Genomic DNA, 16,567 nt, shown 5'->3' with positions numbered 1-16,567 from the left:
TAGCGGCGGAGTCTGGGTCGGTGGGGTCGGGTGGTGGGTTTTTGGCGAGGGTGCTGGCTAGTTGATCTTCGGTGACTTTTCCCCAGCAGCGGTGAGGCGGTAGAGGGGTGCGGTGGTGTTCGGTGTTTTTCTTGAACGTGAAGTGGACGCAGTGGTGGTCGGTCCAGTGGAGTTCGGAGGTGTGGCTGAATGAGATGTGGTTGCTTGCAGTGAAGAGTGGGTCAAGGGTGTGGCCGGCGATGTGGGTGGGTGTGTTGACCAGTTGACGGAGTCCGAGGTTGGAGAGGTTGGTGTTCAGTGATGCGGTGTTGGCGTCATTGTTGTTCTCCAGGTGGAAGTTAAGGTCTCCCAGGAGGATGTAGTCTGAGGAGGCAAGGGCGTGGGTGCTTGCGAGGTCAGAGATGGTGTCGCTGAAGGGGGCTCTCGGTCCTGGAGGACGGTATATGAGGGTTCCTCTGAGGGTAGTGTTGGGGTCCGTGCGAATCTGGAAGTGGAGGTGTTCGGCTGTCTTGAGGGTGTCGTCCGTGTGGGTGTGGATCTTGAGGGTAGATCTGTGGGCGATGGCTATTCCTCCGCTGATTCCGTTGGTGCGATCTCTTCTGGTGATCTTGTAACCGTCGGGGATGGCGATGTCTGGGGCCGAGGAGTCGTTCTACCAGGTTTCGGTTAGGAATGCTACGTCTGGGGCGGCGGTGTCGAGCAGGTCCCAGAGCTCAATGGCGTGCTTTCGTGCGGAGCGTGTGTTGAGGAGGATGCAGTGCAGGTGGTTTGTGTTGGTTGTTGCTGGCTTCGTTGTTCTGTTGCAGGTGAAGTTGCAGGTGCGGCAGGAAAAAGGTCCTTTGGTGTGCTTCTGGGTGGCCTGGAAGCATTCTGTGGAGGAGCCAGGGTTGAGGGCGAGGAGTTCGCTGGCCGAGTAGCGAAGGCTGGGGGTGTGGGGAGCATGCGGACCAGGGGGGGTGGCGCTGGGCGCGGACGGCCGCAGACGGGCTTGCCTCTGGCGCGCCTCCGGCACGCCAGCGGCACGGACGCGCAGCGCCAGCCATTAAGAAGGGAGGGGGGAGCAGCTGGGAGGCGGGAGGGAGCGGTGAATGGGGGCGCGAGGGGGGCGGGCCGCAGGGAGGCAGCGGCAGTGGGAAAACGGCAAGGGGGAGCGCACAGACGGCGAAATCCGGAAAACAAGGCAAAAAACAGTCACATAACTATATAATTTACATGTTTGATTTACTCTGGCAGCAACACAAATGGTGAGGGCCATCATTAAACTTAGACTTCAGAGTTCACTTTTATATTTTACAGCCCAAGACTACACTAGTATACACAGATTTCTTTTTGGCTTGGCTTGACAATGCAACTGTTGCCTGACCTTATGGGATCAGCAAGAATAAATACGCTTTCACAGCCATACTGATGGAGGGTCTTAGGCTGTACTAACCTGTTTTGGTTCCCAGGAGTACAGGATTTAATTGGACTAAATTTGTGAGCTTCCACTAAAAACACATCTTGTATTGCACTTTGTGGGTTGTGGCAGAGTTTATACTTGATACAGAAGGACTGAGGTGGTTATGGTGGCAAGCCAAATATCATGGGTAAAAGCCTGTTCTGTTGGTTATTATGAAATGCTATGATAAAAGCAGTAGGCCTGACATATTGTATGAAAAAAGCATATGTTAAAGTCGATAGGCATTTAAGTGTGGACTGTATTATGCTATATTAAAGCCTACTGATAGGTAATTTGTTACATGGAATCTCACAAATGACCATAGTAGGCAATGGTTATTGTGTTAGTTACTCAGCATGACAAACCATGGGTACAGAAGGCTTGCTCTGGGAGAATCCCTGTTATGCAGTCGTAGGATATTTAGTTTTTTTTTTTTTTTTTTTTTAAGCAAACTAACTTTTTATACCTTTCTAACTTTATGACTGTAACTGATGGTTTCAAACTGCGTTGGTTATGGTAACACTCTACGGTAACAAGCAGTATGCTTGTCTGGTGCACGGGGGGTGGGGTTAATGTCCAATGCCACAGGTTTGTTCTGCTTATTATGTAACATTATGACAAAAACAGTCGGTTTAACTTATTAATTGCGAAAAGCAGATATGTTAAAGGCAGTAAGGCATTAACATTGTCTTACAGGCCACAGACGGGTTTTATTTTTATATGTAATCTCACAGATTACAGCAGTAGGCCGGCCGTGGTTTTGGTGTTGGCCACTCATTCTGGCAAACCCTGTTCTCAATATATTTATTTGAAAGCTGTATTTTTCTACATATTTGTATTTTTTAACTGTATACATGATGGTTGATAGTCTAAGTGCACTTGAATGTTAGGCAAATTATAAAGCCAATGGTAAATGCTTGTTCTGCTCATTAGGAAAGGTTGTGTCAAATTTCTTAGATTTGATCTGTTTATTATGCATCATTATGAATAAGCCAGTAGGCACGACCTAATACTGTGACCCCTGACCTGATTTAACACCAGGAACCACTCTGCGAGACGAGCAGTTCCATTGGACTGCCCTCGTGCTCCTGACCCCGCCCTCGCTTCTGCCGCGAGTTCGAGGCCCTCCATCACCCGCAGGCACCCGCCTGCGCCTCATCCCTGGTGTCTAGTGGTAGGTGTAAGTATTGTGTGTTAGGTTTGTTATCTGTGCCCGTTTTCTGTTTTGCTCTGTTTTTTCCATTTTTCCTTATGCCACTTTTCCTGCTGTCTGTGCCTTTTTGCCGGTTTCAGCCCTGCTTCCCCATCCCATCGTCCCCGCCCCCCCTCACACCCCTATTTGTCACACCCTCCCGCCTCCCAGCTGCTCCTCCCTCCCAACTCCCCTTCTTAATGGCGGCCGCTGCGTGGCCACACCGCTGGCGCACCAGAGGCAAGTCCATCCGCGCCTGGACGGCGCCCATCGCTTGGACCCCTGGCCCGCGCACCTCCCACGCCTCAAGACCCATCTACACCACCGTAGAGCTCCATGCACTCAACCACGGCCAGCCCACCGCCTGCACCCAGGATGACCCCAGGCACACCCACAGACCCTTTGGCTGCCGCTCATGCCGCTTCTCCTGCAATCAAGCCACCAAGCACCACAACAACGCCAGACACCCCAACCATCTCAGCTGCATCCTCCGCAACACCCGCTCTGCCCACAAGCACGCTATCGAGCTCTGGGACCTACTCACAACAGCCTCCCCTGACATCGCCTTCCTCACTGAAAAATGGATGAACCCTTCTTCTGAACCGGACATCACCATAGCCATCCCAGAGGGCTACAAGATCACCCGAAGTGACCATGTCAACAAACCAGGAGGAGGAATCGCCATAGTACACATTCATTCCATCAGGATCTCCACCAACACCAATGACACCCTGGATGCCGCACACCACACATACTTTCAGATACACATCAACACCACCCTGAGAGGAACCCTCGTCTAAAGACCACCAGGTTCCCACCTCCAATTCTGCAACGCCATCACCGACACAATCAGCTCCCACGTCCTCTCCTCCCCGGACTACCTGCTCTTCGGTGACCTAAATTTCCACCTGGAGAGCACCAGCAACTGCAACTCCACTGCCCTGCCAGACAACCTCGCAAACCTCGGCCTCAAGCAACTGGTCACCTCGCCCACCAACTCAGCCGGGCACACGCTTGACGCCATATTCTCCTCCAGCAGCCACATCACCTTCACTCACACCACCGAACTCCATTGGACCGACCACCACTGCATCCATTTTTCCTTCCTGAAGTCCACCACCAACAGCATCCGATTCCTCACTGCAAGTGGAACAAGATCTCCAAGGAACAGCTGACCTCCAACTTCACCCAATCCCCACCACCCAAAACCAAGGTCTCCAACACCGCCGCCCTCAACCTCAAACGAGGGCTCGACGAACGCACCAACACCCTCACTCCACTCAAGAAAACCAACAACACCTGCATCAACAAGAAGGCTCCCTAGTTCACCGCAGAACTTCAGGCCTCCAAACGAAAACCTGGCGCCAAGAACAATCAGAGAGCAACTTCACCACCATGTGCAAACACCACCAGCTCATCCGGACCACCAAAAGATCCTTCTCAGGGATGTGGAATTCCTATCGCCCGACGCCCGGGACATCTTGTTTGGGGTCAAGGGCAACAAGTTTGTATGTTTACTTTGTCCTTGGGACAAGTAGGCCCAACCCTCTGCAGCACAAACCCTTTGGCTGCTTGTTTACTGAGAGTGGAACTCTCTACAGTTGAGGTAATGTATTTCCAAAAAATAATGCTGTCTGAACTTGTATTTATGGTTCATTATTTGAAAGCCTTCATTATTAGGGTAGTGCTGTAACTAAATGTTTTAAGGTTACACTTCACTACTTACGTTGGTTCCAGTACAAAAAAACAAACAAACGTGTATACACATGTTTGAAAAGTTTGGCTATGAGGCTAAGTATAATGCTCCCAGAATGCTCTCTGATTAGATGCAAATGAAGTGTCATTTAGTAAAATGTGTTGATGCATGCTAGTATTTCCCAAAAATATTTATAATGGTAAATCAGTGTAACCATTTTCAACACGAATATGGGAAGCATGAAAATAAACAAACACTGACAAAGCCAACTGGTCTGACATATTTTTATAAGTCTTTGAGTTTCATCAATGCGTGTCTTGTTTTGACATGGCTTTTGTAACACTTTATTGTTGTGGGACCTACCAGGCCCTCAACATGGTAACAAACACTGGCAACAACCCCCCAAAAAGTTTTTGAACTCTAAAAGCACACGTTGCCACAAGTGGCATAACAAAGGCCCCGCAGCTGCCCTCCAGGGGGCCCCTTCAGCACAGCACCTGCCCTGAGTGAGTCTGGAGAGGGGGCTCCTCCATGTTCTTTGCAAAGGGGCACCCTCCAGTTTTGTTACGTAACTGATTGCCACTGTAGTTCCTGACACTGAACAAAACTACTTTGTGTGCCAATATGCTCCTTGTGGAAGAGCAGAATGCGATCACTCACAGTAAAGCCAGCCGAAAGAGAGAGAAATTGAAGTTTAATAAAAACTAAATGTCTTTGTTAACACCAGACCTAATTAGGGACCAAGACCCACATGTAGGTAGCTTTTTGCATGTCGCAAACAGCGACTTTAGCTGTTTACAACGTGCAAAAAGCACATTTCGATGCACAACCCAGTTTTGCGATTCAGTAACCTGGTTACCGAATCGCAAAACGGGTTTGCGACTCGCAATTAGGAAGGGGTGTTCCCTTCCTAATTGCGACTCGCAGTGCAATGTAGGATTGTTTTGTGACCGCGAACGCGGGCGCAAACCAATCGCAGTTTGCACCCATTTCAAATGGGTGCTAACACTTTCGCAAAAGGGAAGGGGTCCCTGTGGGACCCCTTCCCCATTGTGAATGTCACTGTAAACATTTTTTCAGAGCAGGCAGTGGTCCTGCGGACCACTGCCTGCTCTGAAAAAATTAAATGAAAACGTTTCATTTTTCGTTTTTGTGATGCATCTCGTTTTCCTTTAAGGAAGCAATCACAGACATGGTGGTCTGCTGTCTCCAGCAGGCCACCATCCCTGTGAGGGCCGCTATTCGCAAGGGGGTTGCAAATTGCAACCCACTTCATGATTATTCACTAGGTGGGCATTTGCGAAACCCTTGCGAATCACAGATGGTGTCAGGGACACCATCCTATATTCGGATTTGCAACACGCAAATTGCGAGTCGCTCTGACTCGCAATTTGCGGGTCGCAAATCTGAACCTACCTACATGTGGCCCCAAATTCTTAAAGAAAGTCACAAAAGTGCACCCATGGTATATGTCGTACCCCTATAAAATATTTGTGAACTGTATTTTAGCATGGGTAAATACGCATGTGTAGATTTGCTCATGTGAAAATCTATTGAGCATTTGCAAGTTCATTTTCCCTCCGGCCACTTTCTTCCCAACCCTGGAAGAAGTTCTAATTCTGCCATTGTCAGGAGTAAATGTCCAACCTTTCTTATTATGGGAAAATATTAGAGAGAAGCTGGTGAAAATCTTTAAAACATGCAGGTTAGTAGGTTTGCAGACTCCAAGGCATTCCAGCCCTGGAACTATTGCATACTGCTTCCTCCAGCCCCAGTATGCAGATCTGCAGATAAGTGGCAAAATAAGGAAATTGCTACAGTAGGGATTGAAACTGCAAGTATTCAAGCCCTACTATGGTAGTAGTCCTGGCATAATCAGAGAGGCTATTATCAGAGCTCCTACATAATGAGATTGCTGCCATAATTTGTCGCAACACTACATGGCACCAAAGGGGCAAGTAGATCTTTTTACAGGACAAGTAGATCTGAGAAGCAACCTGTCCCCTGGACAAGTAGATATTTTAATAAATTCCACACCCCTGCTTCTACAAAGAGTGGATAGACAACAACGCACACAACAGCAAGGAACTATTCAACATCATAGAACTCACCAACCCCAAATCCTCCTCCATCGACCCTCCCCACTCACAAGACCTCTGCGACTCCCTCTCCACCTTCTTCCACCTCAAGATCACAGACATACATGGAAGCTTCGAAACACTGTCCCCCATCACCACTGACATGGTCAACCCCATCGCACCCTGCTGCACCAATGTACTGAGCGCCTGGACCCACACCAACAATGAAGAAACCACCTAAACCATGAGCACCATCCACTCCGGCTCTTCCACAAACCCCTGCCCTCACCACGTCTTCAATAAGGCAAGCAAATCATCGCTCCCCAGATCATCATCAACAGCTCCTTTGAGACCTCCATTTTCCCAGAAAGCTGGAATCACACAGAAGTCAACGCCTTGCTCAAAAAGCCCAAAGCCCACCCCGGAGACCTAAAAAACTACCGACCTATCTCCCTACTCCCCGTCCCCGCGAAGGTCATAGAGAAGATAGTCAACAACCAACTTTCCGGCTTCCTGGAGGACAACAGCCTACTCAACGGCTCCCAGTCTGGATTCTACAAAAACCACAGCACAGAGACCACCCTCTTCGCCTGCACCGATGACATCAGGACCAGGCTTGACAAAGGTGAAACTGTTGTCCTCATCCTTCTCGACCTTGCCGCAGCCTTCGACACCGTATGCCACCAAACCCTTCGCACACGCCTCTTCAACGCCGGAATTCGCCACAAAGCCCTGGACTGGCTCACCTCCTTCCTCTCCAAAAAAACACAAAGGGGGTCATTACGACCTCGCCGGTCTTGCAAAAAGACCGCCGAGGCCACGGGAGACAGAATACTGCCATTGCCGGCGGCATTCCTGGCTCCCTATTATGAGATTTCCGCTGGGCCAGCAGGCGGTAACAGTGTTACCGTCCGCTGGCCCAGCGGAAATGTCACTTCAACATTGCTGCCGGCTCGTAATACAGCCGGCGGCAATGCTGATGTGCAGCGGGTGCAGTAGCACCCGTTGCGCATTTCACTGCCTGAAATTCGGGCAGTGAAATGCGCGACAGGGCGATGCCTGGGGGCCCCTGCACTGCCCATGCCAAGTGCATGGGCAGTGCAGGGGCCCCCAGGGGCAGCCCAAGTCTCCTTACCGCCAGCCTTTCAATGGCAGTGTTTACCGCCACGGACAGGCTGGCGGTCAGGGACTCATAATCCCCCAGGGCAGCGGTGCTTGCACCGCTGCCCTGGGGATTATGACCGCCAGGCGGAATCCGAGCGGTATATTGGAGGGGCCGGCGGTATGGCCGTGGCAATTCCGCCACGGTCATAATTGCTGGCGGAACACTGCCAGCCTGTTGGCGGTGTTACCGCCGGCCGCCAGGGTCGTAATGACCCCCAAAGAGTTCGCCTCCCCCCGTTCCGGTCTAAGGCCACCAAGAGGATATGCATCTACATAGCTCTGCTCGTCAGCATCGTCCGACACAACGGCCTCAACATAATTTCCTAAGCTGACGACACCCAGCTCATCCTCTCCCTCACAGGAACCCCACAACTGCCAAGAACAACCTCCACACTGGACTTCTCGCATTCGCTAACTGGACGACAGCAAGCCACCTCAAGCTGAAATCAGAAAAAAACAAGATCATCTTCGGACCCAACAAGTCAGCATGGGATAACTCCTGGTGGCCGGCCACCCTGGGGCCGCCCCCGCCCCCACCCCCCACACACACACAATCTCGGCTTCATACTAGACTCTTCTCTCCATGACCCAGCAAGTCAAAGCCATCTCGTCCTCATGCTTCAACACCCTACAAATGCTCCGCAAGATCTTCAGGTGGATTCCTGTAGAAACCAGAAGAACAGTCACCCACGCCCTCGTCAGCAGCAGACTGGACTACGGCAACACCCTCTACGTGGGAACAACGGCCAAGCTCCAGAGAAAACTCCAGCGCATCCAGAACGCCTCAGCACGTCTCATCCTCAACCTCCCTCGCCACTAACACATCTCCGCCCACCTCACAGCCCTACACTGGCTACCCGTCAACCAAAGGATTGTCTTCAGAATCCTAATCCACGCTCACAAAGCCCTCCACGACACCGGACCGGCCTACCTCAACGATCGACTTAACTTCCACATCCCAACAGGCCAGCTCCGCCGACCTCGCAACAGTCCCTCGCATTCACCGCACCACATCCGGCAGCAGGTCCTTCTCCAATCTCACCGCCAAAATCTGGAACTCCCTCCCCACCAACCTACGCAAGACCCAGGACCTCCTGACCTTCAGGAAGCGCCTCAAGACCTGGCTCTTCGAGCAGTAGCACCCCCTCCCCCCACTGCAGCGCCTTGAGACCCTACCGGGTGAGTAGCGCGCTCAACAAATTTATTGATTGATTGAAAAGCATGTGTTAACGACAGAAGCGTTTTAAGGGAGGATTGTAATTACACCGTGCTAATGCCTGTAGGCAAGGAATTTTATTACAAGGATCCACAGATTACTTGGACATGAGACGAGGGTTTTTACGTTAGTGATCCACCCAAACAAACTGCAGGTAGAAGTTATACACTACAGTAATCCTTCTTAGGCGATATAGTGCCAGATGTACGACCCCGAGTTTTGAGACTTGCGTCTCATTTGTGAGTCTCAAAATCATATGTACAACAGTGTACTTCACAAGGTTTGCGATTCCCAATGGGGACGCAAATGACCTACCTCAAATATTCATGAGGTTTGTCAAAATGTGAGATCCCATTGGAATGGCTGCACTCACATGGATGGTGGCCTGCTGGGGGACAGCAGACCACCACGTTAAAGAAAGCAGTTTTTTTTTTTTTTTTTAAATAAATGCAGCCCATTTTCATTAAAGGAAAATGGGTTGCATTTAAAAAACGAAAATGAAATGTTTTCTTTTCATTATTTCACAGCAGGCAGTGGTCTGTGGGACCACTGCCCACTCTGAAAAAATATTTTTGCTACCATTCACAAAGGGAAATGCATCCCATGGGGATCCCTTCCTGTTTACGAATGGGTTAGCACCAATTTTAAATTGGTGCTAACTGCAATTTTTTTGTGACCGCATTCACGGTCACAAAACAATCCTATATCGCACTGCGACTCACAATTAGGAACGGATCGGCCTTCGTAATTCCGACTCGCAAACCTATTTTGCGATTCGGTAAAGGTTTGTACATACCAAAATGTTTTTTTCTTGTCGCAAATGGCCCGATTCTGTGAATTTTATATGTATTTGCAATGTTATGGCTGTACGCCTGATGTTTGCCTTGTGGAAAGCTTACACTCAGTATAGTGGTCTTGAGTTAGTTATGGCAACAATCCAATGTGAATGGCTACATTTCTGATGTTTATTCTGAAATCTTATGATAAGTGCTGAAGACCTAAACTATTGATTGTAAAAAATTATTTGTTTAAGTCAACAATCATTCAAGGATAAATTGCTATAGCCCTGCACTAACGCCAGGGTGGGTTAATAAACCGTACAGGTAGGTTTTTTGTAGATTATTTTGGTAGGCAACGGTTTTGGTGCTGGTTACCCCTATAACAAACCAGGAGTACAGATGTTTTGTTCTGTGAAAATCCTTGTTAACCCATGTTAAGAGAGAGATAGTGTTTTACCACGCCGACTAACATTGTATACACAACAGTGTTTCTGGTGGCTGCCTTGTGGGAAGCTTACTTCAGTACATTACCTCTGAGTTGGTCACTGTGACACGGCAATGATAGGAGCTATAGGGTTAACTGGTGTGCTTGGAAACATTATGCCCGAGGCCATAGGTCTGGCCTGTTTATTATGAAAAGTGATTACAAAGGAAGTAAAGCCAGACTTATTTATTGTGAAAAGCACATGGAATCGAAAATGGACCTCTAACAGTGGATTGTTACAGACTGCAGTAAAGTTTGTGCTTGCATGTAAGCTCTCAGATTACCATAGTAGTCAAGGGTTTGGTGTTGGTCACCCACTCTTGACTAACCCTGGGAGCAGAATGTCACTGTGATGTTTCTTGTTAGCCCTATTAAGAGGGGTTGTATACTGTTTTGTCAACTGTAATTTTGTAAATATTGGTATTTTATAAACGTATGCCTGATGGTTGCCAGCTTATGTGCACTTCAGTAGGTCTGTGTTGTTTACAGTGTAAAGCCACTGGTACAGGCTAAAGGCGTAATTGGTTCACTGGGAACAGTTATGTTGGATTCCTTAGGCGTGGTATGTTTTTAAAGCACAATTAGGCCAAAGTAACTATGGCTTTCTTATTAAAAGCATGTGTTAAAGCTGATAGGCATTCAATGGTGGGTTGTTAATACACCGAGCTAAAGCTTGTAGGCAGGTGTTTTGTTATATGGAATCTCTCAGATTACTGTAGTAGGCAGCGGCTTTAGTGCTGGTGACCCACCTGAGCAAACCATGAGGATAGACTATTTGCACTATGGTAATCCTTCCTAGGCTCTAGTAGTAGGGATTTTGTATTTATCCGACTACAGTATTTTGTACATATTTGTAATTTTCATGTAGTATAACATGACTGAATTGTAGGAACCAATGCAGTGGGTCTGATTTGGTTGTGTTGGCAAGTCAGTGATCAGGGTCATAGGGCTGATTCTTTATAATGGCAAGTTATGGTAAAGGCAGTAGGCCTCTCATATTTGTGATAGTATACTTTAAAGTCAATAGGTGTTAAATGATAGATTGTTATTACTCTGGACTAAGGCCTGCAGTTATTAGGCTTTAGGTGCTTGTTACTCCCTCAGACAACAGTGAAGGCAGAAGATTTATACCTTCAGAATCCTTGTTAAGCAATCTTAGGAGAGATGGTATTTTACTTTGCCAAATGAAACGTTGTATACTATGTAATTTTATGACTGTTTGCCTGATGGATGCCTCGTGGAAGTGCTTACACTCAGTAGAGGAGGCCTCCGTTGGTTATGGTGCTTCGCCAATGATAACAGCTACTGGTCTGATTGGTTCACTAGGAAAAACAATTTTCTGTTGCCAGGGGTCTGATCTGATCAGTGTGAAAAGATATAAGAGCCTTAGGTCAGAGACATTTGTTGTGAAAAACATACATTAAAATCAGCAAGCATTTAAGAGTGGATTGTTGTTAATCTGTATTAAAGCCTACAGATAGGCATTTACTTAAATGAAACTTCACAGATTGTCTTTGTAGAGAATGATTTCGGTATTGGTTGCAACCTCTGACAAACCTTTTGGAGAGAAGATTTGCACTGTTATGATTTCTGCTAAAATCTCTTCTTAGCTGTCTGCCAGAATCTGGTCATAAAATGAAATCATTAAATACAACCTCATCCATATCTATAAATATACATCAACATAGATACATAGAGGGTGTTTGGGTCCACTCTTCTGCCATTGGTCTGAATACCATTTACACCCTTCTTCCCTGACAGCGAACTGCATGCGGTAATGGTTTACTCCTCACTCGCTGGCTCTCTTACCCTGTGAATGTTGGCCTTTTCTCATCACATGTGTAAATCCACCTGAAAATTATTGCATTTCAATGTCAGGGTTGGTTGATCAGTCATTCACTTTATTTTTTTTTTCCTTTTCAAGTTCCTCTGTCATTAACTTGCTTCTCCATGTTTTATTTAAAAATTTGAAAGGAAGCTATGCTAACTGGTCACTTTCTTGCCGCTGATTTCATCTGCAGTGCACTACATCCCACACAGCCACTTCCTCTAAACCAGAAGACTAATGGTATGCTACTGTCCACAGGGTATCACTGTTTTACCATTCCAAGATGGCCATCACATTGGTTCTAAAGGCAGCAGCCGTGCTTGAGCTTTAAAACTATAGACTATTTACAATATCTTTGTAAGACGTACACTCACTGCTTTGTTTAGTTTAATTATTGCAAGCATATGCACATTGTGTTTAGCAGGCAGCAAGGTTTGTTTTTTTGTACTCGGAGTTTGAATAGGATTTATTGTGGTTATGTCAGTAATTGAATGCAAGAATTAGTATGTGAATGACTACTTTTATGCATGAGTGACAGTATGCACGAGGACTTACTGGGTGCCTAAATCCATCAAGAACACAAAAAACACTGTCATCTATAAGGCAGACCCTACTGGCACTGCCAATGCTTATTTTGCCTTTAAGAAAAAAAGACCAATCTTTCTAGTGCTACATTTCACAGGAACTCAAGGGCACACCAAGGCTTTTGTGTGGTTTCACACCCCTAAATAACAGTGGCTGGCTAAGACTTTTTGTAATAAGCGTTGCATCCACTGCAAGCAGTAGTAATTAACTACATTATCGTAGCACATCTGTTCAGATTTTCATGTCCCTCTTACATATGTGAGTTTGTTTTGTGCTGTGTGTATCTAGTTTAGTTTATTTAATTAACACAATAGTTGTGAGATGATAACGTATCAAACTGTCACAGGCAGCGCAGAAAAAATACAATATCAAATGCAAAGTTCGAGATTCTCTCATCTCGGGAAGAGTTCTTGGGCTCATGTTGGGTCTCCATTTATAGTTTTATTGTAGCTCGGTTTTATATTTTACATGTTTTGGTTGACGTCACTTTAGCAGTGACATTTTACACAGTTAGGCTTGCACGATGTTATTCCTAGAAACCATTGTACATGTTGCTTGCTTTTAGTTAGCCTTTCTTGACATATAATCGTTCAAGGCTAGGACCACAGTACAAGATACCTAGTGCCTGTGCTGCCCATTCGGAGACAGCTTCTGACATCCAGACATATCATTGCAGTAGAGATGTGCCTCTAGCAGTGTAGCTGTGCTTTATAGACCATACACTGACCCAGAAAGGACAGAGGCGCACCGATGCTGAAGACAGGGCCGTCAACCTGTGCAGTCTTGTGGGGGACACTGAGAAAGCAAAGGGATGTTCCCAGTGAACAGTGTGCAGCAATGACCTGAGAGCTGCTACTTTGTCAATGGACCATGAGCAGTGCCCCGGGTCTGCTATGGGCAGCTGCTGTGCTTCTGCAACAACGGAGGAGCACGGTGGTGGTGGTGGTCCGTTCCCGTGCTGGCTGCATAACGACTACCATCATCACCAGCACCAGCCGAAGTCAACCTCGCCTCAAGACAGCTGAATGCTTCCAGGCCTTCGGTCTTATCTCCAGAGGGAATGGGAAATACTGAACCTCGAATCACAAAACCTTTGTGGGTGGAATCTGCTCCGATTAGAGCGCCAAAGGGGCAGAGACACTTGACTTTGAATGGTCACTGTGGGACTTTTAATAAAAAAAAACATTCTCCAGCTGGGCCTAACCTGGCTGTTGCCTCAAGTTAATGCAGAATAACCCCTTTCTGTAGTTTAAAAAGCTAGGCACGGCGGTCCACATGGACAGTGTTAGAACACAGATCTTATAAAGTGTGTGTTATTATTTAGTGTGTACTGTATGTCACTTTTTTGGACATTTAGGGCCTGATTACAACTTTGGTGGAGGGGGTTAATCCGTCCCAAATGTGATGGATAACCCGCCCACCGTATTAAGAGTCCATTATAACCTATGGAACTCGTAATACGGTGGGCGGGATATCCGTCACATTTGGGACGGTTTAACCCCCACCGCCAAAGTTGTGATCAGGCCCTCAGTGTTTGAGATCGCCGAACGTACATTTTAGTTGTGAGCCTGTGCTCACTTTTCACTTAACTCATCGCCAAGAAGCCTTTGAACTGCTCGACTTGTGGTATTACAGAGAGTCCAGTGCTGAAGGGATACTTGGCCCAGTTGCTCACATAATAGGGAGGGCCTGGGAAATCAGGAGTAAAAGGCCTCAATCACCACAGTTGGGCCCAGTCATCTCTGCTTGCCCTGAGGCCCTCTCAATGGGGTTCTGGCAATGACGGACACTTTACATGGCTTTCTCATACCCTCATTGGCCTTGGGCATTAGGAGAGATAGATGGGACCTTCGGACACAAGGATCACTGATGATCTCTGTCTTTAGTAAGCCAATTTTGAATAGAAAAGCAGCCCTAGTCTCCTAATTCAAGACAGATACTGGTCCCTTTCATGCAAGTAGTCCACCTATAACTAGTAACTCAGCCATCAGAAAGTGTGTAATTTGAGTAACTTGTGTATGTGATCAGTTCATCGTGTGCCATTAGTGACAAACATGTTGGACAGTGAGTTTAGGAAAAGACTGAGAACTTGCCAGTTGCTGAATTCGGTGCCATTGACCCATTTCCACTGTTGATTAAATTCCCTCTGCAAACCAATCCAACGATGGCGAGTCCCTTTGAAACGCAGCATGAAATCCTGTAAACACAACAAAATAAAGGGACATACAGAAATGCACAGATTAGGGTGAGGACAGTAGGTTGTGGAGTTGCAGAGTGCAGGCTGACAGATTTCGAAAATGGATTTATAATATATTTTGTAGACAGCTATGACCTGCGAAGAGAAAAACAAGACTGCAAGCTAAACTTCAACATTCACTGTTTGACGCACTCATCTGGCCAACTTGATTCATACAAAATGTTAGCAGGTCACTGAAAAACAAGCTTATTTAATTGCCATTCAGTGTTTGTGGGGTCATTTTCAAAGCTCTTCTCAACAAAACTGTTGCACAGCCACTTTGTCGTGCAGCTGTGACAACCTATAACCACAAAAAAGATTCTGTTGTTAAGACAATCATAGAAAGAAACCAACCTGTGCTGGATTCACATATACCTTTCAATGGTTGTGCACGGATACCCACCTTCCATGGACCACTACTTCACTAGGCAAGCAGCTGCAGAAATGTGCTCCTCTACTGGAGGAAATCATGAACTTGCTTGTAGCCTGCTCAAAACCTTTATCTGCGTCAGAACGTTGTAGATGTTCTATTCGCTGAATGACAAGTGCACTACAGACAGGACATAGCCACTAGACTAGTGAACAGAACGTAAGCCACGCTGTCAAAGAGTACCCTCTAGTATCGATTCATTTTTTAAGTTCTTTTTAGTGAACTTATGTATACAACACAAGGACCACCCTATTTGCCCAAAAGAACCAGTTTAAGTGTAAAAAGCCAAACAAATGTCCCATGGAACTCATTCGCCGACACTTCTGCTTTAGACAGGTGCAAACTAAGTTATTAACTTGTATGATAATCAATGTCATTAAAAAAGGATAAAGGACACAATATCTTGTATTATAATGATTTTCACATTTTTAGTATAAGGATAATATACATTTAATTATTTGATCATTCGTTTACTTATTCAGAACTGTCCGAATAACCAAGTGGCCCGATATATGTCAATATCCCCTTCTAAAGTTGCTTTCAAAACATGTTATGGTTCACCAAGAGATATCATATGATCAGACATGATCTCTGCTTTTGCTTCTTTGATATAAAATCATATGCAACTATTGGATCGGTTCAGTGTCTCGTTCTCTGTTGTTGTGCAGCACAAATGTTGATACATAATGAAACATATATTGTCCTTATACTAAAAATCATCATACAAGATAGTTTTATTACTTTAGGGAGCTTAGCCATTATTCCCCTTCAAGTTTGCCTTAGATTCAAAGGTAGATATGGTCACTCAGTTTGAGGACTGTGTACCTTGCAAGGCAGTCTTAGACACCCCCAACTGCATCCACAAACTGGAAAGAGTTGGATTTAGCAGTGAGTGCATTGAAGGAGTATGAAAGACACATTTCCTTGAGCTTCAAGTATTTAGCAACAAAAGGGAATAGTAAAGGATGGCACGGTAATGGGATTAGTCAGGGTTTGATGGGGACAGAAACATGAACAGGTTGGAAAAGCTTGGGCGAACTTTGATTTTACAGAGTTATCACAAAGGTAGAAGGCAGATAGTCAAGGTAGCATGGATACACATGCCATCACTTTATCTTCACCTGTGCACACATCCCACTGCACTGCACTGCACTTGCCCGATACTGAATTGTTCCCTCATTCAAAGTAGATGATCTCAAACCATACAGAACACAGAAGGCAGCCTCCTCCCACCACACACACCCTGCACCTCAAAAAGCCTCACTGGCTCCCTATCCACAGCACTTTTCCAAATGACCTGTCCCTACACATCTTCGTCACCTCTAAAATTATGGCATTCCATACAGAGCTGGGCCCTTGCCTCTTCAGTTAGGGGAATCCACGGATCAGCCCTTACTGCCCCTGCGTGTTCAACAGGATGCCCTCCAAGGTGATAGTGCTC

At 46.5% G+C, this 16,567-nt stretch overlaps 1 protein-coding gene across 1 annotated transcript in view; it reads right to left on the bottom strand.

The window, feature by feature from the left end:
• Nucleotides 1-16,567, bottom strand: part of LOC138246798 (uncharacterized) — a 58,656-nt gene that overhangs the window by 11,783 nt on the left and 30,306 nt on the right. Inside the window, exon 5 of the mRNA XM_069201560.1 lies at nucleotides 14,554-14,657. Within this exon, the coding sequence (XP_069057661.1) occupies nucleotides 14,554-14,657 (104 nt within the window). The remainder of the gene's footprint in view (nucleotides 1-14,553; nucleotides 14,658-16,567) is intronic.

The sequence above is a fragment of the Pleurodeles waltl genome, chromosome 7 (genome assembly GCF_031143425.1).
Source record: "Pleurodeles waltl isolate 20211129_DDA chromosome 7, aPleWal1.hap1.20221129, whole genome shotgun sequence".
Lineage (NCBI taxonomy): Eukaryota > Metazoa > Chordata > Amphibia > Caudata > Salamandridae > Pleurodeles > Pleurodeles waltl.
This window is presented reverse-complemented; position numbering and strand designations above follow the sequence as displayed.